This window comes from Perissodus microlepis, chromosome 22, assembly GCF_051167445.1.
Source record: "Perissodus microlepis isolate ML-2025 ecotype Zambia chromosome 22, ASM5116744v1, whole genome shotgun sequence".
NCBI classification, from domain to species: domain Eukaryota; kingdom Metazoa; phylum Chordata; class Actinopteri; order Cichliformes; family Cichlidae; genus Perissodus; species Perissodus microlepis.
Window position 1 is genome coordinate 9,898,012 of NC_140481.1, and position 25,183 is coordinate 9,923,194.

The following is a 25,183-nucleotide window of genomic DNA, read 5'->3' on the forward strand; positions in this document are numbered from 1 at the left end:
TACACTCAAAAACAGTTCAGTTTATTCAAAAAGGAACTGACATCACAGCAAGGAGACCAGTGAGGTAAGGACTCATGGTGTCACATGTTAAGACATTGTGTCTGAAAGTAAAAACATTAGAAAAACGGCATCTGTGGTTGCTAAGCATGTTGCTATGTGAAGAGGCAGATAGTAGCATCAGCGCCAGAGGAGAAGACCCAGGGTTGCGTGGGGTGAAAGGTCACATCCAGAACACCAAGATCATGAGTCATCACATGACCTCTGAGGACTTTCACTGGGACGATGAGTGGATTCTGCAAAAGGTCACTGTGGAGGTAGCAAGGAGGGGTTAGAGTGTAACTGAGAGGAGGAAAAATAAATTCGAGGTGCGAGGTAGTGTGTGCGTGTATTACTTGTAAACAGTCCCGTGACAGACTATCACTGAGCCATCATCAGACGCCGAGGCAAACAGCGGGTACAGTCTGTGATAGGCCACACCCCTCACTGCTTTCTTATGGTGTCTGCAGAGAGAAGGTGATCCATACCACATGATAAATGATTAAAAACAAACAAACAAAAGAAAACAACATCTAATCAATATGTAGTATTCTACAATCAATGATGACACACCAATGTCAGCGTCATGATTGGGTAAACATGCTTGGAGACCACTCTGAACCAATCACAGCTCTGATTTGTTTGAGGTGAGACTCAGTTAAGGTCTTTGTTTGCTCAGCAGGATTTAAACTCCTCACCTTCCCGGTGCACGTCTGACTGAAATCTCATTTCCTGAACTGCTGCACCTGCTGGGCTGTGAAGGCACTGCAGATCTTTTTTCTTTTTTTTTTTTTGTCAATTTAAACAATGCTGCTTTATGTACAAATCAGCTCTGGCTATGCAAAATTCTGTTGGCAGCAATGTATAAAATGTGAAAAATACAAGCTGAACACAAGAGGGAGCATTATAAAATAAAATAAAGAGCTATAATCATTTTAAAACCGGGATACCATACAAATAAACTACATGGCAGTTCTGAATAGAGAGTAATTCACACTTTTCTTAGGGTTTAAATGTAAACCAGACACTTCAGAAAATATGTGGATTTTATTGATGACAAGAGGGATTTGTTCTGACCTTTTGAGGAAAAATGTAGTATCATCTGCCAGCTGAGTGCTTAGGTCTATACATGTGACATTGTGATTTTCATAACAGTCACAGCTTGTGTGACTGTTGCGCAGTGGTTGTGGTTTCATTGTCAGAGTTGGGCACATCAAATGTAGCAGATATGAATTATTTTAGATTCATGCACTGAATTCCACTTTCATACCAGCTGTATAGTGTCTAATATAAAGAGAGCATAAACAGTGATGGTAATTACCCAGGACAACTCAAACTCACAAAGTACTTGTTAAATTTAGGTGTGTAAAGAGCAGTAAACCTCAGAACAGCAGTAGCCCAGATCAGCTGATCACAGCCTGTGGACTAAGAAAATCTACTGGAGCTTTCAATAGAAATTATTGTGAACTGTGATCGTTTTCCTCACACTTGAACTACTGCAACAAGCCTTTAACCACCCACCTCACCAATGTGAGCTATGGTCTCAGTAACCCCCACTCAGGCCACTCAAACATGGACTCTATTCAATCTTTTTCTTTGCACTACTTTGAAGCACTTTGCTGGTTGTTCTCTAATTTGGGCCTTTCTATGTGCCTCCCACTTTAACAGCTTCCTTACTCATTTTCTGTTTAGAGACAAAGTCACATTCTACAACGTAGACAACAGAAAATAGAGCAATTTTCCCCCTTCTTATTCCTCTGCTTATGTTCTACTTAACTGATTCAAGCTGAGCGCATTTATTAAAATTGAGACTAACATGAAGTTTGTATTCCCATCTAGTAATATTATTTTATTATTGCATTAATATAGCAAAAGGTTTATTTAGTTTTGCAGAAAAATAGGTGGTCGAAATGTTCTTTAAGGAGCTACTTTTCAGAGCCTGTACTTTTTCTGTTTTACTTGAATAAAGAAGTTGAATCAGTACTTTTACAGGAGTACTTTTTAAAATACTAGTACCTGTACTCCTAAAGTACAGAATGTCTGTACTTTTGCCACCTCTGCCCAACCAAACCCAAATCAGCCTCCTCCAAAAGGCTCTTCAGCCACAATCTCTCCAAATCTGTAATTAATCTTATAAATATTCACTTGTTAACTCTTAACCCACCTGTGCTTTCCCTTTACTCAGCATTGATGCAGCTGTCTGTGAATCTACTTAATTTATAACTTCTGACAAAGTCTAGTCTAGCTGTGTTAGATAATCACTCTAACAACACCACCATCTGCAGTGGACTGCATAAACCTGCAATATTTGTAACCTTGAGAGTTACTAAGTACAGCCACCATTTGAAGAAACCCTGACCTCCATTCTGGAGATCAGGTCTGAACAAAGACAGGAGCACTCAAGGTCACCTGTAGCTGACCAAGACATTGCTTCCATTGTAACAATTAACAAAGCGGTAATGTTGACAGCTCATGTCTAAAAGGGTTAAACTCAGATGATCAGAGTGACTGGCAGGTACGTACCGGAGCATCTTGTAGGGTTTAGTTGACAGATCGAGGTCAAACCAGCTCAGCTTACAGTCATAACTCCCACAGATCACATGATCACCTGCAGACACACGAACAGACAGGTGGGACAGCTGTGAAGAGAATACTGCTCGTATAAATACAGATGACTTTAGGACGAAGCAACTGCGGTGAGCGAAACGACCATTGCGGCGGGTTTATTGGAGCCTTTAAGACTTGTGTGTGGGGGACTGGGGTGTGGTTACCTCCTGGATGGACAGCCATGCTGGAGATCCACTTGGAGTTGGTTTGGAGTTTTTTAGTCATTTCTTGTTTGACGAGGTTGTAGATGCGGATCGAGCGCTGTGTGGCCACAAAGAAATAGGGCCTAATTGGGTGGAAGGATACGCACTGGACCAGGCCTTTGTTCCTGCTGAAGGGGTTCTGACTCCGCCTCCGGCTCAGCTGGTGGATATACACCTGCAGGTGGCTTGTGTTATCTGGCATCACTGATGCTAGGTAGTCTCCTTTAGCATGCCACACCACCTGGTGAACAGCCTGCAGAGATCAACAGCGATTAGGCCAGATGTGGATCAGAGTGGGGGGTTTAAAAACAAATGAATAAATCAACCAATCAGGTGGTTTTCTCACTTTGGGGTGTTGGATTTTGAGGCGGAGCCCCTGGTTTAGCTCTTCCCCCTCAGCCTCGCTCCAGACAACAGACCCATTTCCTTCTGCTGGCTCCTCCCCCTCCTGCTGGGCACTGAGGAGTCGTTCTGACGACAAGGTGACCTGTTTATCTGCCAGAGAGGGAGACAGGATCAAGACCACAGAGTCCCTGAAACCAGAGAGAAACAGAGGGACAGGATCACATCAGTGGGAGAGGAGGGATGAGTTTAAAATCCTGCTTGTTTCTAGAGTATTTAAAAGTATAATGGGAGGCAGAGCCTTAAGCTTTCAGATCTCCCTCTGTGGAACCAGCTCCCAGTTTGGATTCAGGAGAGAGAAACACTCTACTTTGTGTAGGACAGGGGGTGGGCAACTCCAGGCCTCGAAGGCCAGTGTCCTGCAGGTTTTAGATGTGTCCTTGATCCAACACAGTTGATTCAAATGGCTAAATTCTCCAGAGGCTTGAGAACAAACTAATCATGTGATTCAGATATGCTGACCCACGGTAATATCTAAAACCTGCAGGACCTGGAGTTGCCCCCACTGCTGCTGTAGGATCTTTACCTTAGAATGTACAGCACCATGAAGCACATGCTGTTGTGATGTTGTGCTATACAAATAAAACTGAATGTCACAGGCAGACGGAGAAAGAGAGAGAGACAGAGAGAGACAGAGATGGGAAGATATCAAAGAGACAAAGCGATGTCAGAGGTGCTCACAGGGCAACAGCCACCAAACAGACAGACGGATTTGGGTTCCAGGCAACGCTCTTCACAGCTCCGCCCACCTGGACCGTCTTCATACAACGAGACGAACAGACCTCCCAGAATCTGACAGAGCCATCATCACTTCCTGTGAACAGGGAGGAGAGAGATTACAGTCCCGCCCACACTCAATGAACTCATCCAAAGGATGCATGTTTTATTTAAACATCACCTTCAAACTGGGTTTTCAGTAAGTGCTCTGACCACAACACAGAAAACTCAAAAGAAAAGAAGATAAAAATAATATGGAGTTTAAAAAAAAAAATATCCAAAGCAGGTTGTTTTTAGGGAGAATTTCAAAGACAGAGTCGTGGAAAGCATCTATCATGGATACTCTGTGGCAGTACAGTCGGTCTTTACAAAACAGACTCCTGAATCAAATACTTATTTCCTGATACTAATTCAAAGACGACTGGACTCCGCCTTTCCAATAAATACACCAAGGAAAGTGTAAACGGATAAGACCACACAGAATAAAGCTGCTTTGCGCACAGACACAATTTGAGATTATCAGGCTGAGGTCTCTGTGTGGAACTGTCATCATGTCTGGTTTTAAAACAGTAACAACAGAATGCTCATCTTGAGACTTAATCAATCAACGAAGCTGCCTGCATCTTTTACACACACTCTGTGCTGCAGGTGTGTAGACTGGTCGGTCAACAACCCTGCCTGGGATCAAACACTTGACTCTCACTGTGAGCTTTACACCACTCAGTCACGATGTCAACAGTTTCTATTGATGTGTGAGTGGGACAAGCTGAGGTTACCTGAGGCAAGCCACTGTCCCGATGGAGACACACTGATAGAGCGAACCAGACCGCTGTGACCTCGATAGACCTGAACACACAGATAAAAGATGTGAGAAAGGGTTCACCACTTTGTTTGTGTGCATGTGTTCAGGTGTGTGTGCTGTACCAGCGACTGTGTGGTGGGAAATGGCTGAAGGTCCTTTGGTTTGGGAAGTTGGGGAATCAGATCCTCTGGATTCACATTCACCTACATGCAGACAAACAGGAAATTATTTAAACCGCATGCCTAACAGGGCAGCTCCAGCTTTAGGTAGTAGGACAGACTGAGAAAGGTTACCCTCATCTTCCTCTGTCGTGGGCACAGATAAAGGTCCAGGCAGCGCTCAAACCTCTCGTGGATGAAATGAGAAAATGCTGGAACCTGACGGAGGCTCGAGTACTTCCTTGGAACAAACGGCAACTTTCTGTCTGCTGGATCCTGTTGCTCCCACAGTGCTCGCTGCAGACAGGTGAGGCAAATGAGGACAGACAGACGGGGGGGGAAGAAAAATGTGTCTTTGAATGCAGTTCTATCTATCCTCTGAACAGAAACCAGGTGAGGCAACGCATTGACAAACCTCCTCGTCAGTAAACAGATACTCGGGCGGTGGGTTGTAGGACTCATGGTGACCAGGTAAAGGGATTTTGGGGGCGGGCAGGTGCATCCTATGTCTGGCCAGAATGGAAGAGTCCTCGCTGGTCCACAAGTCGTAATACCGCCCCCTGCCATCATCCTCTACCCGCCTGGGTTTGATCCAACCCATTTTTATGGCATGGACCAGTTTGGACACCTGCAGACAGGCAAGTCAGACAGGTGAGTTACAGACAGCTGAGAACAGCCAGGTAAGCCAAGTGAGTCAGGTGCATTACCTTCTCCTTCTCTGTGAGCGAGGGGATAAAGCTGCGTTTGTCTGCAGGTCTGTTGGTGACGGGATGAATCATCACGTCGCTGCTGAAGAATTCTACCATTGGCTGCGGAAGAGGGGTAAAGAGACAGGTAGCCAGCGTGTTCTACATTTTTAAGCCACACTCACTTCTTGCTAGCTGGTCTGGGACATGTGGTTACTAAAGGGTGGATCAAGCAGGTAAATGCGAGGCTAGTGAATGGAACCCCGGTGTCACTCTGTGAGGGCATACCTGATACTCATTGAAGTTGACATCTCCAAACTGTCCTCTCTGCAGACGGTTCACCAGCTCCACCTGATCATCGGACAGCACGATGTCACTTCCTGTCTGCTTGTCATGCACCGTTCTCCTGCAGACAGCAACCTGTTAGCTTCATCAGCATTCCCTATCAAACCTATGAAGAAGTTAGCATCATGCTAACTGCTCACCAGTACTCCGGGTTCTCCATCTTATCCAAGAAGTCATCAAGCTCATCCTTGTTCCTTATTGGCTTGTAGATTTTTTTCCCATCCAGATTGTACCCAATGTGAGGGAAATCTTTGTACCACTCCATAGGAATGTTCCCCACTGTGTTCCTGATATCCTGAAGAACAATGTGAGCATGAGAAACCACCACAGGATGGAGAGGGGAACATAAAAGCAAATGCACCAATCAGAACATGTGTAAAGAAACATGTATCCTGTACAAAACATGTTGTATTGTAGCCACTTTAACAGGAACGTTGACAGGGGTTTGTCTTAGTTATGCTCACATATATCACAAGGCAAATGTTGATTATGTTAAATTTGATTATGGATTTAACAGGAGCCAAAGAAGAGAAGCCAGTACGGGAGAAATATACTCTCTCTTTTTAGTCCCTTTAAGTTTTCTTACTGTAGCATTTTGGAACGATTGAAGGCTTTTCAGGGAGTTTTTAGGACATCCTGATAATAATGAATTACAGTAGTCCAACCTAGAAATAATAAATGCATGAACTAGTTTTTCAGCATCACTCTGAGACAGGATGTTGCTAATGTTAGAGCTATTGAATAAAGCAGTGTTTAATGTGCAGGAAGGACATAATTTTTGTTTTGTTTTGGTAAAACACCGGTCCTGTCTGGCAGGCATGATCCGAATGCGTTGTTGTACCAAATACATTTGTTTTTACAAAAATAGCACTATGGATTCTCTGAAGGCTCTCTTGTTAATCTTTTTTCTTTTAGTATTAATAGTATTATTTTTATGGATATTATGTTAGGTCAAGGCCAGGTTGGTAAAAGACAGAAGAAAGCCGCTGAAGACCCAAGGCCACACATTCCGATGACAACCGTGTGTCTACTCCAACCAAGGAACTATGGACAGAGCTCCCACAGTCAAGGGTAGGTGTGACAGGGGCTAGAGGCAGCGGGTGGATGGCCACCCAGCACAAGCTATGGGTGGGCCCTAAATCCCAGACCCCTTGAGAACGGCACGACACCTGGGGGAGCCCCCACCGTGCAACAGAGAGCCTCCCTCCAATGACCAACGGGAAACAACAGGGAGTGGAATGCCTGCCCGCCCCCCTCCCAAAAAACAATGTCCCAGAGGGACTGAGGCTCAGTGAGCCAGAGACACAGACCTAGCCACACACACAAACTGCAGTACCCACAGTGGGTACTCCACCCTTTTCTGACTGAGGACCATGACTTTGGACGTTGATTCTCATCACAGCTTTTTCAGGCTAATAAAGGTCAACATTGGGTGAAACAGAGAACTCTGAGCTTCACCAGGAGGAAAAATCTCCCAGCTTTTTATTAGTGTACATGTGGCTAAAATTGCATACAATACACCAGACACAAGCAAAAGAAAAGTAATGACAAGCACACAAATGAATAAGTTTAGATCACCTCTTCATCTGAAGAATCGTGTTCATACTCATCTTTCTTCTTTTCTTCACTCACTTCTCCCTCTTTTTTTTCCTTCATCTACAGATGGAACAAAGTTTAGGTGATGTTCTGCAGCAGAACACTGAGGACACTTTTAACAGCAACCAATCAGCAGTCAGACCAACACAGAATTAAAACTTACCTGCTTACACTTTACCTTGTCGTCATCATCATCCTCCTCATCGTCATCAGATCCCTCTTCCTCATTGTCATCAGATCCCTCTTCCTCCTCAGAGTCACTCCCAGAATCCTCCAGTCCTGAGTAGACACTCTCCTCGCTATCTGATAAATCATCATCCTTATCTTCATCAGCAGGTTTCCTGTTAAAGTTGAAGATCTGAGAAGGAAAACCCAGAATTACTCAATTAAAAAAAACATCATTAGCACAAGCTAATAGCCTGTGCTAATGATTCTGAGTGATCACATACACTTAAATCAAACAATAACCAGCAACTAAAAGCAAAACATGTCAAATCAACTTGTGTACTCTACTCAGGACTGACGTCACTCTGTGCAACCCTAACCGTACACATGTTCTCTGACAACTACCTGCTGCAGTGCTCGTTCCGTCACAGTTTTACTGCCATTTACGTCACTGCTTCCATGTTGGATCGTTAGCTCTGGGTCGGTGAGGTTGCACCGACAATGCGAGTTAAAATCTGTTGAGGTCGTCTTCCTTTTAAAACTCCGACATTATAATGGAGCCCTAACCCGAGACTGACATCACACATGTGCACAGAGGATAGTTCTGTGTTTATTATAGAAGCAGCAACGCCCCGGTCCGGTCTCATGGCTCTGTGTCTACTCTGAGGGCTAAACAGCAGCCTGCCCCGTGTTAGCATGCTAGCTCGTTACTAGCATGTTACCAGATCTTCATCACTTTCCTCCTGTGTGTGTGGCTCACCTGGTTCTGCTCCTCATCCTCTTCTTTACTCCTCTTCAACGCTGTTTTTCCCCCTGCTTTCTTCATCGCTCCTCTCTGGTCGCTCCACGCGTTTCTATCCTCCTCGATTCAACCACGTGAAACCGAAGGTTAGAGGTCACGTGTCACAGCTCGAGGGCGGGGCCTGCTGGTGACGCCTCGAGCTTCTGGCAGAACGTCATAGTTACAGTGACACGACTTCTGCCGGGGAGTTTGCTGTTCTCCCCGGCTCAGATATTTGAAGTTTACGCAGCTACATTCTGGCCTGAAAATATCTTAATAGTTTATTTTGCGACCCAGAAAGAGTAATATTAAAACTAAGTTGCTGCAGTAGTAGTAGTTGTTGGAAGCTGGAATTAGCTGGGCCTATCTGGGATATGGTTTTTCAATTTTGTTGTCCGGGTGAAAAATCGGGAGAAATTCGGTAGAATGGTGACACCGGGAGATTTTCCGGACGGGCACTGAAATTCGGGATTCTCCCGGAAAAATCGGGAGGGTTAGCTTGTATGACTACGTCCCGCTGGTTAGCCACCACCATTTTGTCCGTCTGTATCTGGAAGTCCCACAGGATCTTAGCTCAGTCATTCTCGACCACCTTAGCTGGCATCTCCCATTTTGACCTTGGGACTTCCAGGCCATTCCTCAGCACAGATGTTTCTGTATACTATACTCTATTGCCTGTTGTAGTGTGTGCTAGAAATTAGGACTGGGCGATGTGAGGAAAATATGAGTAATATGACCCAGTTTGCAAGTCTCCATATAGGCTTGCTCTGCTCCTTTTCCACCTCTTAGCTCATCAACCAAGGGACTAGAAGAACTGCCACCCAGGTAACTCAGAAAACAAATAAAGGCTAAATCATACACATAACAGTGTAAAGTAAAATATGTGCATTTATTTTAGAATACAGGATCACGTAATTGTATAAATAAATAAATTCTAAACCAAAACAATTCTTTACTACCCTGTAAATTGAATCCTATGTTTAAAGAAAACCAAAATATTAGTGTAGTGTTATGTATAAGTCTCTATTGTAGCACTGTGATGTTTGGCAGATATTACCCAATATCTGTGGCTGTAACTGCAGCCATCACAATAGGGAACAAACATCTGCAACCATGCAGCTGCACTGCTTTTAAAGTTGAGCTGTATGTGAGGATGGGAAGAACAGACACAGAAACCACATCCTCAAGAATGAACAATAAATTGACCTTCCCATAGAGATTAATAAAGTTCTATTCTATTTTATTCTATTCTATTCTACATCAATGACCCGCATGTAAAGGAAAGATGTGTCCGGGAGAGAAGCCAGAACCACTGAGTCAGATCAAAAATGATCACAATCAGATTATCCCCCCTCTTACTTAAACTTATGTCCTGTTCCTACACGGACTGATCTGCTGCTGTGTCCATCGCTCCCTCCTTTTAAATCCTGTTTATCAGTTTTAATTCAGATGTGTCAGTCTGAGGGTGAACACAATCTAAATAAATCTAAATAAAACCAGGTTGCTGCCCCGACATCATGCCAGCGCATTTTGGGGATGGCACAGGCACCGATCGCTTTTCTATCGCCCATTTGCTGGGAGTAAGGGCGCCCTCCGTTTACGAGTGCGCCTGCTGCTTGCGGCACAGGTAGGAGAGGGCAGGGCGGCGGGGGATTCTCTGGCTGACTGGAGCGGCATCTAATAACCAACTCGCAAAATAAAACAAAATAAAAACAAACCAACAAACACGAAAACACCAGACATTATGATACAGACTTATAATCAGTGCGCCTTCTTGCTGCTGTGTTGAAGTCAGTAAGTAAACTTTATTGTCATCTCCGCTATATACAGTACAGTAGACAGAGAGACCAGACACAGCCGTGCAAGTAAACAAACAATAAATATAAGAAGAGTAAGAAAATAAATATACACTTTAGAACTAGGGGTAAAGGGATCAATAACAATTTAAAATTTACAGTTTGATGATTTAAAGTCTCGCACACAATCCCTCGAAAGGGGAGGGGGACCGGCTGCTTCCAAATAGAGCACATTTCATTCATAGTGCTGTAAATCCTGTGGAACGCCAGGACTGACATAATGAATTAATTAAATACACCATTAAATAATTAGTTAAATGTGTCAATAATTAATTAAAATGTGAAATAAATAAATAATTAATTAAATGTGTCAATAATATTTATTTAATTAATTATTTCCCATTTTAATTAATTATTTCCAATTTTAATTAGATATTGGCACATTTAATTAATTATTTAATGGTGTATTTAATTAATTTATTATGGCAGTCCTGGCATTCCATATAAATCCTAGTCCATTATGTATTCATGATTTGAATCCTGGGTTGTGTGAAATCCCAGAAATAAACCCTAGACAAAGCAAATCTGTGAACTAAGGTGTAGGTCTATTAGGTCAGCGGTCCCCAACCTTTTTTGCGCCACGGACCGGTTTATGCCCGACAATATTTTCATGGACCGGCCTTTAAGGTGTCGCGGATAAATACAACAAAATAAAACTAGTACCGGTACCGAAAAAAAGAAAATTTATTCATAACACACGTGAAAAGACCAAGGAAAACCGAGTAAACGATAAAAACGATAACAAAATAACGCTGAAAACCGATAAAAACCCTGAAAACTATACATTTCACCCCTGAGCCTCAACTCTCGCGGCCCGGTACCAAACGACTCACGGACCGGTACCGGTCCGAGGCCCGGGGGTTGGGGACCGCTGTATTACGTTATGTTGTGGTGATCCTCGGGTTGGGGGATGGGTGTTCATACTGGAGTGCAAAATTAAAACCAATGGAAGATGGACAAGAAAAGTTCAAAGCCACCATGTGCTCAGTTTAGGAAAAAGGGAATAGGTATGGGCTCAAAATGTGGTCATAAATATTTTGTACTTGTAAAAAAGATTTGTATGTGTAAAAATGATTTGTGTGTGCGTAAAAAAGATTTGTGTGTGGACTTAGCCAAAAAAAACCCTGCAAGTTACAAGTAATTTTGACCCTATTTTTCTTCCTTTCATCTGATTGGTGAATGTCATGTCAATCACAAATGTAACAATCCAATCAGAGAACAGATGGGTTTGGCTGTCGGAGGGGCGCTTTTTTTGAACTGCAGGTCTTTGAAGGGAATAAATGCCCTTTTACATGCCAACCCAGCGTTTTCCTTCATCACCACGAAGGAAAACAGTCTGTGGTCGTCCGAGTTTGGTGATTTTTGTGTCACAGGTCTACGTGTTTAATATAGGGACTTCCACAGCCTTTTCAACAGCGCTGCGGACCGCGGGGTGGGGGCGGGCAGTGTTGTGGAAATGACAGTCTTCATTACAAAGCTTTCTTCGTTATGAATTAGCATACATGTTTTTATTGAACATTTGAAGAACCAGCAAAAAAAACAGAAACTCTTGTAGAGGACATAAAGTCAGAGATAGAAAAGACAAGGAGCAGGTGCATCTAGTACAGGTAGAGCTGCTGCAAAAACCCACAGAGCCCAGCAGCCAGCGCAACAAATTCTGGATCCTTTGCTTTTAGTTAGCAGTTAGCATTAGCAGCACATCCTGCGTCCCATGTGAAAGGACTTTTATGCTGCGCACTGTGACTCACAGCAATGGTCCCGGGTCAGCCCTGACTTTGTGTTAAACTAATCCTAAAGTAATAATGGTATTTCTAACCACTGATATACCACAACTTTATCCTTTCAACAGCTGCTGAAAGTTAGGGGACCTAGCTGCTATCGGATATTTATATAGAGATCCTCCAGCTTCAAACTGTATCACCCTTCAAGGACCTGCAGTTCAAAAAAGCGCCCCTCCGACAGCCAAACCCATCTGTTCTCTGATTGGATTGTTACATTTGTGATTGACATGACATTGACCAATCAGATGAAAGGAAGAAAAATAGGGTCAAAATTTGTACTTGTAACTTGCAGGGTTTTTTTTGGCTAAGTCCACACACAAATCTTTTTTACGCACACACAAATCTTTTTTACACATACAAATCTTTTTTACGCACACACAAATCATTTTTACACATACAAAAAATTTTTTACGCACACACAAATCATTTTTACACATACAAGTCGTTTTTACAAGTACAAAATATTTATAATATTTATAAGCAAAAGATACAGGTAAGCAGATGTGTCACTGGATAATGGCAGGTCATCCTGAAACAATCAGAATCATAATCAGAATACTTTATTAATCCCTAAGGAAATTATGTGGGTTACAGTCAGGGCTGGACTGGGACAAAAAATCGGCCCGGGCATTTTGCCTAGAGACCGGCCCACCAAAAATGTGACGTCATTCAGGGGTAAAACCGCAAAGGATTCTGGGAACTTGTGGCAAGCGGTACTAGCGCATGCAGGCTTTCAATTGAACTCAGTTACACAGCGATAAAAAGAAACACAAAAAATGGCAAGAAGCTGTTGTATTATTAACTGCAATAGCCGGTGTTGTGCCAAAAAGTGATTTCCGGTATTTGCCAAAAACTGATTGCTCGTATTTAAATTGCTATAAGTAACTTGTTGGGCTATAATATGTGAAACATATGTCAAATGCATCCCTCATGGATGACATAAAGTCATCTCTCCATCTCTCTCTCCTGCTCTTTTATTTCTCTCTCTGCTGCTCTTCTGTCTCCTCTGTCACAGACTTCTCCACTTTTGATGATAAATCAGCCTGGTGCAACATGTAAGGATTGGCACAATTTGTTAAGATTTTGAGGAGTTTGAGAAACTAACCTTAAGCATAAAATAAAATTTACTATCAGTAACTTCATAGCACCCGCCCAGCAGTATATAAACTCCGTCATGCTAGCTAGTACGCAGTACCAGTTATTCTAAGCGACTGTAAAAAGTCAGCACAACGAAAACAAACTACAACTAAACTTGGTTTATATCTGACACAGATAGACAGCAGGTCATAACTTCTTACCTGAAGTTCAGTTCCTCTGCCACTATGACCGGCGGCCGCCTCGGGTCTCTCCTCCTCTTGCCTCCCCTTTCCCTTATCCACCTGCTGGCCTCCACCACTTGCTGATGTTGCTAAATCTGTGGAAGCTATTGCCATAGCTACCGCCAAACAATTCAGTTATTTTTACACATTTGGCAGCGTCTGCCTGAAGGGCTTGTTTCTTTTTGGCCCTAATTTTTTCTGCACCTCCTTTCCTTTTTTTGTTCTCCATTTCTTTAGTTCGTCTATAAGATTGCTAAACAAGGGGGAGGGTGCATCCCACCTCCTCGGCTGTAATTGGTCCAGCCCAGAGTCGATCATGACCAATTGGCCAACCCAACACCTTTCATTATTTATACCCTTCCAAAAAAAAAAAAAAAAAAAATCGATCGGCCCATAAAAACAAAAAAATCGCCAGCGGCCCACCGGGCAAATGCCCAGTATGCCCGATGGCCAGTCCAGCTATGGTTACAGTTGTTCCAAGAAGAAATTGTAGAAATAGTACCAGTAACAGACTAAACTCCAAACAATACATTAGGTTACAGATTTTACACATTTAAGAAATAGCACTAATATATACAGATCACTCAATTATAAATATCAAGGATTAACAGAGGGGATTATAAATAAATATCAAGAAAATTGACAAGAACACCAGAGGGAGTGTTCACCCAGGGGGCCAAACAGGCTAGGACCGCCACTGATGAAGGCTATATGCATTTCCAAGAGCTGGAGTGGGGAACTTAATCTTGAAAACTACATGACACACTGGCAGACAGAAAATTCTGGGGATCTGGAACACAGAAATAGAATATTTAAACAAATGTAACCAGCTAACAAATTCATTTTTTATTTGATCTTTTTAATTATTAAATTTTATTTTATTTTATTTTATTTTGTGGTTTGGTGCTGTTTCTTAACTCAAAATGTAATTGGACATTTTGAGTTAAGTAACAGCACCAAACTCCAATAACACTTCCCTCATGGTGCTTTATATTGTAAGGTTAAGACCATACAATAATGCACAAAAACTCCAACCCCCTAGAGCAAGCACTTTGGTGGCAGTGGGAAGGGAAAAACTCACTTTAAAAGAGTGCCAGCAGAACCAGGCTCTGGGATGCGGTGGCCATCTGCCTCAGCCAGTTGGTGATGAGGGAAGGAAGTTGGGAGAAGAAGAGGGGTTATTTTTAACCACTCTGGTTTTAAAATTAAATTTAGATGCCCAATTTAAATGAATATTTTAAGCCAATTTAAGAGTTTTGTCACATAATCACATGGCATGGCATGGCATGGTTTTTGAAGGGTTGCTTGACTTCATGAAGAGTACTGGAGAATCCCACCTGTCATGGAGTTCATTGTATACTGTCAGGCTGAGTTGTTCAATGTTCTCTAAGGACATTTTGTAGTTTATGGACAAAATTTTGGGAAAGCCTCCATATAATAAAATCTGATGTTCCTGGATGCCATGTTGTTGTTTCATTTTCTTGGCTCATAGCATGCATTACCAGATGTTTAGTGACATTTTTCACCACTTCCTTGTACTCTTCCCTGTTTTTAGAGACACTGAGGACTCTTCTTGGTAACGACAACAGCTTTTTGGTGAAGGTTGGGACGGTGATATTATCAAGTTGTTCCCTCAGATTAAAAATCAAATATTTTTCCTCGCAGTTGTGTGTTTTGCAAAGATCCTTGAGAATGGCCTTGTCTAGATTTTACCGCCATTTTAGGGATAGATCCAAACGTTTTAGCTCAATTTCAGGCCAGATTTTCTCAATCAGGCGATCGCTGATGCAGTCAAGAGTGAGGCGCTCTGTGAAGAGCTTGTATTTAGAGAAGACTTTTTCTATGGCCTGTGAAACCACCAACTGAATCACTCTGTTGACACACAACCTTTCCCCCATTTTCAGTGTTTTCTCCAGTGTCGATATTTCAGCCTTTGTCTCCAGTATTTTCTTGATCTCATCTTTAAATACTATCTGCACTCCTTCTAACACTTGTTTTGACTGTTGTATTTCCTTTTTTGCCTCTTCAACATATTTCTTCTTCACTGACAGTGCTGTCTGCACTTCATTCAGCGTTTTTTTTGCTTCTTCGCACTGTTTGTTTGCGAGTTCAGTATAGTTTGTCTGTTTTTCGAGTGCTTTTTCCACTTGGTCATCTGTTGGTGGTGTTTTGAAACCACTCTTCTCTGCGCTCTGATACACGAGGACGTGTATCAGACTTCTGATGAGGACAATTCTGGGGTTGGAGTCTCTACTGTCTTTGTCTTAGCCTCCGCAAATTCTTTTGTCTGCTCATCCAGTTTTTTCGGCATTTCTTTTGTGTCCTTCACCACTTTCTGCTCTTCCAGGACTTTCTTATTTTCTTCCTCACGGACTGTCTTCTCCTGCTCCAGATTCTCTCTGTGTGTTTTCTCATTCCACATAGTTTCTTTCAGAGAGGCCTTGTGTTTCTGAAGCTGTGTGAGCTCAGCAGACAGACTTTCCTTCTCCTGTTTCAGGATCAGGATTTCACTGTCCCTTTGCCGAAGCTGCTCTTTCAGACAGTTCATCTCAAGGTGATGGTCTTTTCCTGACCTGAACAAGTCTGTTCCTCTTTTTCTACTCCAGGTTGGATCTCATATTGGTCCAGCTTAGCACGCAGCAGTGAAATTTGTGCTATCAGCTGTTTGATTTGCTCTTTGGCTGTCTATGAATCCTCTTTTAAAAGCTGATTTTCAGACAGAGTTTTTAGGAAGGCTATCCTAACCTGAATGAGGTCGTCCAGTGCACTTTTTGGCAGAGTGCACACAAATTCTGGTTTTCCTGTCTGGTTGCTCATTTTTGACATTTAACCCTTGTGCGCCCTGGACCAAAAAAAAAAAAGAAGGGGGGGGGGGGGTCATGCAGACCCCGGCAGCGCGGACCCAGGTCTCGTCGCGAAACAGGGCGCTGGTTCGCGGTGGGGGCAGATGGGGGTCAGGCGGACCCCCGGCTATAGCGGGTCTCGTCACAGCGTCGGACAAAGGCACCTAATTGGTTGTAACCCTCCATCGATCGCGTAAGTTACGATGGCAAACCTTGGGGTCTGGAGGGACCCCAAAGCGCCACGGCAACAACTCTCAACTTCACATCATCATCATCATCGTCTCCTTCTCGAGAGTGTTCGCGTACACCGACCTCAGTGAGGACCTCGGACTCTCCGTTCCTCCTCGACCTCCTTCCTCCTTCTCCCCCGTTCTCCTGCTCCCCGCAGGCGAGCGCTTAGCCGGATGGGCCCCGGGTTACGCGTAAACCAGCCCAAGTGGGGACCGCGGGCGCTCCGTGCTCCGTGGGTACTCTGTGACCCCTTAGTGATCATGATGGGGTATTTCGCCACCCCACACCACATTCGTAAGTTACGATGGCAAATACTGGGGTCTCGAGGGACCCCGAACCACCGGAGCAAACATCTCTCAACTTCACATCATCATCATCATCATCATCATCGCCTCCTTCTCCTTGGTCCTTCTACCCTGCGCTTGCAAACGCTCAGCTTTACAGAGGGTAGTCTTCACGTAAACCGGCCCTCTCCTCAGTTCTCCTGGGCCTCGCTGTTGGACGCTTGGCTTTACAGAGGGCAGAGTTCGCGTAAAACGCCCTCCTTGAGGGCCTCAGACTCTCCCTGCCGCCTTCCTACCTCCTTCTGCTCCATTCTCCTGCTCCTCGCAGGCAAGCGCTTAGCCGGGTGGGCCCCAAGTTACGCGTAAACCGGCCTTCGCGAGGACTGGGGGTGCTCTCTACTCCGTGAGTACACTGTGACCCCTTAGTAATGGCGATGGGGTATTTCTCAACTTCACATCATCATCATCGTCTCCTTTTCGGCAGTGTTCGCGTAAACGGGCCTCAGTGAGGACCTCGGACTCTCCCTGCCTCAGCGTCCTCCTTCTTCGTTCTGCTCCGTTCTCCTGCTCCTCGCAGACGAGCGCTTAGCCGGATGGGCCCCAGGTTACGCGAAAACAGGCCTCCGTGAGGACCTCGGACTCCCCCTTTCTTCTAGTCCTCCTACCTCCTTCTGTTCCTTTCTCCTGCTCCTCGCAGGGGAGCACTTAGCCAGGTGGGCCCCGGGTTACGCGTAAACCGGCCTTTGCAAGGACCAGGGGTGCTCTCTGCTCTGCGATTACTAAGGGGTCAAAGTGTACCCACGATGGGGTATTTCGCAACCCCAATGCACATTCGTAAGTTACGATGGCAAACACTGGGGTCTGGAGGGACCCCGAACCGCCGGAGCAAACAACTCTCAACTTCACATCATCATCATCGTCTCCTTCTCGGCAGTGTTCGCGTAAACGGGCCTAAGTGAGGACCTCGGACTCTCCCTGCGTCCTAGTCCTCCTTCTTCCTTCTGCTCCGTTCTCCAGCTCCTCGCAGGTGAGTGCTTAGCCTTATGGGCCTCAGGTTACGCGTAAACCAGCCTTGGCGAGGACCGGGGATGCTCTCTACTCCACGATTACTATGGGGTCAAAGTGTACCCACGATGGGGTATTTCGCAACCCCAGTGGACATTCGTAAGTTACGATGGCAAACACTGGGGTCTGCAGGGACCCCCAAGCACCACGGCAACAACTCTCAACTTCACATCATCATCATCATCATCATCGTCTCCTTCTCGAGAGTGTTCGCGTAAACCAGCCTAAGTGAGGACCTCGGACTCTCCCTGAGTCCCCGTCCTCCTTCCTCCTTCTCCTCGGTTCTCCTGTGCCTCGCTGTCGGACGCTTAGCTTTGCAGAGGGCAGTGTTCGCGTAAACTTGCCTCCATGACGACCTCGGACGCCTCCAACATCCCAGTCCTCCTACCTCCTGCTCCTCGGTTCTCCTGCTCCTCGCAGGGGAGGGCTTAGCCGGACGGGCCCCGGGTTACGCGTAAACCGGCCCAAGTGAGGACCTCGGACTCTCACAGCCTCCTAGTTCTCCTTCCTCCTTCTGCTCCGTTCTCCTGCTCCTCGCAGGCAAGCACTTAGCCGAATGGGCCCCGAGTTACGCGTAAACCGGCCTTCATGAGGACCAGGGGTGCTTTCTACTCCGTGGGTACACTATGACCCCTTTGTAATCACGATGGGGTAATTCGCAACCCCAATGCACATTCGGAAGTTACGATGGCAAACACTGGGGTCTGGAGGGACCCCGAACCGCCGGAGCAAACAACTCTCAACTTCACATCATCATCATCATCAATGTCTCCTTCTCGGCAGTGTTCGCGTAAACCGGCCTAAGTGAGGACTTCGGACACTCCCTGCCTCCCCGTCCTGCGACCTCCTTCTGCTCCGTTCTCCTGCTCCTCGCAGGTGAGCGCTTTGCCAGATGGGCCTTGGGTTATGCGTAAATGGGCCTAAGTGAGGACCACGGGCTCTCCGTTGCTCCTCGTCTTCCTTGCTCCTTCTCCATCGTTCTCCTGTGCCTCGCTAGTAAAAGAGCAGCTGCTTGGCCTGCCTATTACGCGAACACCACTCTCTGTTTGGACTTCAGACACTCCTTGCCTCCTCCTCATCTATGCTCCCTTTACATCGTTCTGATGCTCCTCGCTAGCGTACACATAGGTCTGCGGCGGGCGGGTTTCGCGAACACCCCCTTCAGTGAGGACCTTGGGATCTCCGTTGCTCCCTGTCTTCCTTGCCCCCTTTACATTGCTCTCAAGTGTCTCGCTAGTGAAAGAGCAGCTGCTTGGCCTGCCTATTACGCGAACACCGCCCTCCGTTTATGCTCCTCGCTAGTGTATGCTTAGGTCTGTGGAGGGCCGGTTTCGCGAACACCCCCTTCGGTGAGGACCTCGAGCTCTCCATTGCTCCTTGTCCTCCTTGCTCCTTCTCTACCGTTGTCATGCGCCTCGCAGACGAGCGCTTAGCCGGATGGGCCCCAGGTTACGCGAAAACAGGCCTCCGTGAGGACCTCGGACTCCCCCTTTCTTCTAGTCCTCCTACCTCCTTCTGTTCCTTTCTCCTGCTCCTCGCAGGGGAGCACTTAGCCAGGTGGGCCCCGGGTTACGCGTAAACCGGCTTTCGCGAGGACTGGGGGTGCTTTCTACTCCGTGAGTACACTGTGACCCCTTAGTAATCACGATGGGGTATTTCGCAACCCCGATGCACATTCGTAGGTTACGATGGCTAACACTGGGGTCTGGAGGGACCCCTAACCGCCGGAGCAACCAACTCTCAACTTCACCTCATCATCATCATCATCATCAATGTCTCCTTCTCGGCAGTGTTCGCATAAACCGGCCTAAGTGAGGACTTCGGACACTCCCTGCCTCCCCGTCCTGCGACCTCCTTCTGCTCCGTTCTCCTGCTCCTCGCAGGTGAGCGCTTTGCCGGATGGGCCTTGGGTTACGCGTAAATGGGCCTAAGTGAGGACCACGGGCTCTCCGTTGCTCCTCATCTTCCTTGCTCCTTCTCCATCGTTCTCCTGCGCCTCGCTAGTGAAAGAGCAGCTGCTTGGCCTGCCTATTACGCGAACACCGCCCTCCAGTTGGACCTCAGGCTCTCCGAGCCTCCTCGTCCTCCTTGCTCCCTCTACATCCTTTCCGCGCTCCTCGCTAGAGTACGCTTAGGTTTGCAGAGGTGGGTTTTGCGAAAACCGCCGTCGGTGAGGACATCGAGCTCTCCGTTGCTCCTCGTCCTCCTTGCTCCTTCTCCATCGTTCTCCTGCGCCTCGCTAGTGAAAGAGCAGCTGCTTGGCCTGCCTATTACGCGAACACCACTCTCTGTTTGGACTTCAGACACTCCTTGCCTCCTCCTCATCTATGCTCCCTTTACATCGTTCTGATGCTCCTCGCTAGCATACACATAGGTCTGCGGATGGCGGGTTACGCGAACACCCCCTTCGGTGAGGACCTTGGGATCTCCGTTGCTCCCTGTCTTCCTTGCCCCCTCTACATTGCTCTCAAGGGCCTCGCTAGTGAAAGCGCAGCTGTTTGGCCTGCCTATTACGCGAACACCGTCCTCCATTTATGCTCCTCGCTAGTGTATGCTTAGGTCTGTGGAGGGCCGGTTTCGCGAACACCCCCTTCGGTGAGGACCTCGGGCTCTCCATTGCTCCTCGTCCTCCTTGCTCCTTCTCCACCGTTGTCATGCGCCTCGCTAGTGAAAGAGAAGCTGTTTGGCCTTCCTATTACGCGAACACCGCCCTCCAGTTGGACCTCGGGCTCTGCGTTGCTCCTCGTACTCCTTGCTCCCTCTACATCGTTCTCCAGGGCCTCACTAGTGAAAGCGCAGCTGTTTGGCCTCCCCATTAGGCGAACACCGCCCTCCGTTTATGCTCCTCGCTAGCGTACGCTTAGGTCTGCGGAGGGCCGGTTTCGCGAACACCCCCTTCGGTGAGGACATCGGGCTCTCCGTTGCTTCTCGTCCTTCTTGCTCCTTCTCTACTGTTGTCATGCGCCTCGCTAGTGAAAGAGAAGCTGTTTGGCCTTCCTATTACGCGAACACCGCCCTCCAGTTGGACCTCGGGCTCTGCGTTGCTTCTCGTACTCCTTGCTCCCTCTCCATCATTCTCAAGTGCCTCGCTAGGGAAAGAGCAGCCATTTTCCCTGCCCATTACGCGAACACCGCCCTCCGTTTATGCTCCTCGCTAGCATACGCTTAGGTCTGCAGAGGGCCGGTTTCGTGAACACCCCCTTCGGTGAGGACCACGGGCTCTCCGTTGCTCCTCGTCCTCCTTGCTCCTTGTCCTTCGTTTTCATGCGCCTCGCTAGTGAAAAAGCAGCTGTGTGGCCTGCCTATTACGCAAACACCGCCCTCCAGTTGGACCTTGGGCTCTCCGTTGCTCCTCATCCTCCTTGCTCCCTCTACATCGTTCTCAAGTGCCTCGCTAGTGAAAGAGAAGCTGTTTGGCCTGCCTATTACACGAACACCGCCCTCCAGTTGGACCTCGGGGTCTGCGTTGCTGCTCATCCTCCTTGCTCCCTCTTATCATTCTCAAGTGCCTTGCTAGTGAAAGAGCAGCCGTTTGGCCTGCCCATTATGTGAACACGGCCCTCCGTTTATGCTCTTCGCGAGCGTACGCTTAGGTCTGCGGATGGCCGGTTTCACGAACACCGCCCTCTAGTTGGACCTCGGGCTCTCCATTGCTCCTCGTACTCCTTACTCCCTCTACATCGTTCTCAAGCGCCTCGCTAGTGAAAGAGCAGCTGCTTGGCCTGCCTATTATGTGAACACCACCCTCCAGTTGGACCTGGGGCTCTCCATGCCCCTCGTCCTTCTTGCTCCCTCGCCTTCGTTCTCATCTGCCTCGCTAGTGAAAGACCAGCTATGTGGCCTGCCTATTACGCGAACACCGCCCTCCGTTTGGACTTTAGACACTCCTTGCCTCCTCCTCATCCTTGCTCCCTCTACATCGTTCTCAAGAGCCTCGCTAGCGTACGCTTAGGTCTGCGGAGGGCGGGTTACCTGAACACAGCCTTCCGTTTAGACCTCGGACCCTCAGTGTCTCCTCATCCTCCTTTCCCTTTTTTAAAACATTTTCCTCGCTCTCACGCGCCTCACTGGCAAGCCCTTAGCTTTGGAGAGGGTGGGTTTCGCGAACACCACCGTCTGTGAGGAACCCAGTACCCCCCCCCCACACACACACACACACACACACACACACACACATACAGGAGGCAGTGAGGAGTAGAAGGAGGTTGTTGCTACGCCTGCGTCGCGAAACCAGGGCTCATTGTGTGCGCGCCCGGAGCAGCTACGGGGGAAACACATGGGACAACCGACCAGTTTGGGGCCATGGTTTATTCAACGTGTATTTTCAGTGTGGTTTAACTTGCTAATCTGATCTGAAATACTTTCCTTGAATGTGCCTTAATTTCACCTCTTTTTTATTTCTTCTTTTCTTAGCTTACTGAAAATGTTGGCGACCAAAGGCCGGATCCAGGGATGTGTGCTGCTTGTGCTACTGGCGTTATGTGGGCAAACTGCTCGCTGTCAACATCAATACAAAGATAACAAAAGAATAGCCTAGTGTAACGTAGTGTTTTATGTTTTTTTTTCTAGAATGATTCAAATGTTACTATCATTTCCCCAACCCCGCAGGCTCTGCGACCCGTGAAGAACTGAGACTCCTTCTGGTCGGTAAAAAAGGATCGGGAAAGAGTGCATCCGGAAACACCATCCTGGGGGATGCGAACGCTTTCAAAGAAGACGTTTCGCCTGAGTCTGTCACCGACGGCTGTCTCAGAAAAGAGGCAGAGGGCGAAGACGGAAGAAATATCGCTGTGATCGACACTCTGGGGCTGTCTTTTGGATGAAATAGATGAAATGGTGGATTTCAATGGAGGAAACCACTACACCAACGAGATGTATAAGGCGGCCCAGAAGAAACTCGAAGGAGAAAGGCTGAAGAGGAGAAAGGAGGAAGAACAAAGAAAAAGGGAAGAAGAGGAGAGAATCGAATTGAAGGAGCGGTGTAAATTCTTCCGCCTCGCTTCCCTGGCATTATTTGGCACAGGAGCGTACTTTACATCTTATGTTCTCATGGGGCTCGGTGGAGCCCTTGGATATTCTCAGTTAAAGACGCCGAGCTTGACGGTTGGGCGTCTTCTTTACTCGTCGATACCATGAAAACTGCGTAGGTGTATCACCTACTCGACCTAGTGATCAACGAGTACCGCACTGAAGCATGCAACGGGTGCAAGACCAATCACCCCAGCCAGAGACAACACGAGTGTCTGCGAGTCTTGGTGTCAGGGTCCCTGTGCCTACCCGGTCGGCTCAGTATGGCTACATATGTTTTTCATTTTGTTCCTGCTCTCTCCCTTCCTCTCTTTCCCTCCTCCCTCTGCCAGGGCGGAGCTCACTTGTGGGCTTCTGCCCTTGGTCCACGCACCTGGTCGCCATCACGCACCTGTGGCTCGTTACGAGAGTGTTCCAGCTCCTTTATAAGACGGCAGCTCTGTGTTTCTCGTCGCTGGACCGTTGCCGACCCGCATTCCCTGGACCAACCCCTGTGTTTCCTGAGTGATTGAGTGTGCGAGGAGTGGAGTACGTCATTGTGTTTTCTGTGGAGCGTGGAGAGGAGCGTGAGGAGTGGACGGAGTGCGTGTGGACTTTCAGCATCTTTTCCCTTTGTGTGTGGACCCCCGGAGCCCGGCTTCCCCCTCACCTCTGTAAATAGATCACCTGGTGTGCTGTAATAAAGATTCTTGTGTTTCCCAACTCAGAGCCTGCGCGTGTGTCCGTTCCATCCCGCTGTGACACTTGGAGGATGACTTCTACGCTGAACATTATTACAGCATCAGGAAAAGACTCCTCACGCCGCGTTTCATTCCTTCCATTCAACGTCTCCTGATCATGTATTCACAGCCACCGAAGGCGCTGTACAGCACCGAGCACCTGAAACACGGACAGTTTGTTGATATTGTAATCGAAAATACAGCCCCGGGGGGGAGGGGGGGCATTTTAAAAACGCACCCTCCCTATTGCGCATGTCCCTAAAAGGTATGGCCTTCCAGATTGCCTCAGTTGTATCGTGAGTGTAATTTCAAATAAAATAAAATAAAACTCAGAAGAGTCTGTGTGTTGTATTCTTCTTTTTCTTCTTCTTCTTCTTATTATTGTCATTATTATCATTATGCTTCATTTTTATGTACTGGGGTATCAATGACCCCCACGCTGCCGCAGCAGCTTCTGTGCGTGGCCCCCAAGTGCTACGTTTTCTTTCCCGATCCCCTGACGAACCCATTAGAATCGCTCTGGGGCACTCTTCGACCCCAAATGATCGTTCTGTTTTTTTCATTTTCATTCACCTGTCTCTACTGAGGGTGGGGTACTTTGGGACCCCCGGGGTCTGGGGCTGCCCCGAAGGGGAGCACAAGGGTTAAAACAAAGCTACAGTGTTACAATGAATCAGATATTCAGATACGACTGAGGGTAGCAGAACAAAAGTTCATCCAGTAAATTGCTCGTGACTGTAGGTGAGAAATGTGCTTGTCCAGTGTGCAGTTTCACCTGGCTTTATGGACTTGTGTTGACTGTGATGTCACGGCCTGTCACGTCTTTTTGGCCACTCCAAGATTATTGAAAAAATTATGTCTTGGTTTTCTGTGTTATATATTGAAATAAACTGAACTCTTTTCTGTTTAGAAAATAATGAAAATTTTTAAATTCACCTTAAAGCAAGCCACACCAATAAAAGCTACTTGCTGTTTAAATACGTTTAATTGCCACTGTATGAGCTCATCTTGTGTTGCATGCTTAAGAGAGAGACTTGCGGCTGCCTCCTTCCTTTGGCTACTTAGGTATCTTTATCTGAGCATCACTTTTGCCTCCACTATGACGCCCCTAGTAGCAACATGTAACTTTCAAGGGTGTTTACAATCAGACAAAAAAGTCTCAGTTTTGAGCGTAATGAGCTCTTAGTTATTCTGACCTCACCACAGCACCATCTGTTCAACACGACGTCTGTGTGCAGACTCATGACCGTCTTGTCACAGGTACTAAAACACATGAGAGAGATGCTGGTTCATCACAGCCATAAATATGTTAAAAATGAAGATATTTCACTGTGTTCAGGTACCAGATTGAGTGCTATATGAGGTATTTTAATAGAAAAGGCTGCATGACAGTGTTTGAATCCCCGTTCTTTCATGTTGTCTGTGAATATCAAAAGTGAGGCTCAGTGTTTGTTGTTAAACTTTAACCTTACCTATTCCCTGCAATAAAATACACATTTGTTAAAAAGTTGTGTTTGTTATAACAGTAAGATTATGCTTACCTAGTTTTGCTATGTAAA

General features: G+C 46.5%; 1 protein-coding gene across 2 annotated transcripts; it reads right to left on the reverse strand.

Annotated features, from left to right (window-relative positions):
* On the reverse strand, positions 1–8,650 carry bop1 (BOP1 ribosomal biogenesis factor). 2 transcript variants are annotated; one of them, XM_084919302.1, is made up of 16 exons: positions 8,478–8,650; positions 7,731–7,910; positions 7,535–7,612; positions 6,097–6,251; positions 5,900–6,017; positions 5,633–5,734; positions 5,341–5,553; positions 5,061–5,222; positions 4,890–4,970; positions 4,742–4,811; positions 3,930–4,062; positions 3,193–3,379; positions 2,808–3,099; positions 2,560–2,644; positions 393–500; positions 1–306 (listed from the first exon to the last, which is right to left on the reverse strand). In XM_084919302.1, the coding sequence occupies exons 1-16, from the start codon at positions 8,541–8,543 to the stop codon at positions 153–155; spliced, it is 2,184 nt and encodes a 727-aa protein (XP_084775428.1). In that variant the 5' UTR covers positions 8,544–8,650; the 3' UTR covers positions 1–152. The 2 variants fall into 2 exon arrangements, with proteins under 2 accessions (XP_084775428.1, XP_084775427.1); XM_084919301.1 differs by having other exon boundaries at positions 7,716–7,910.
* Between the last annotated feature and the right edge of the window lie 16,533 nt (positions 8,651–25,183).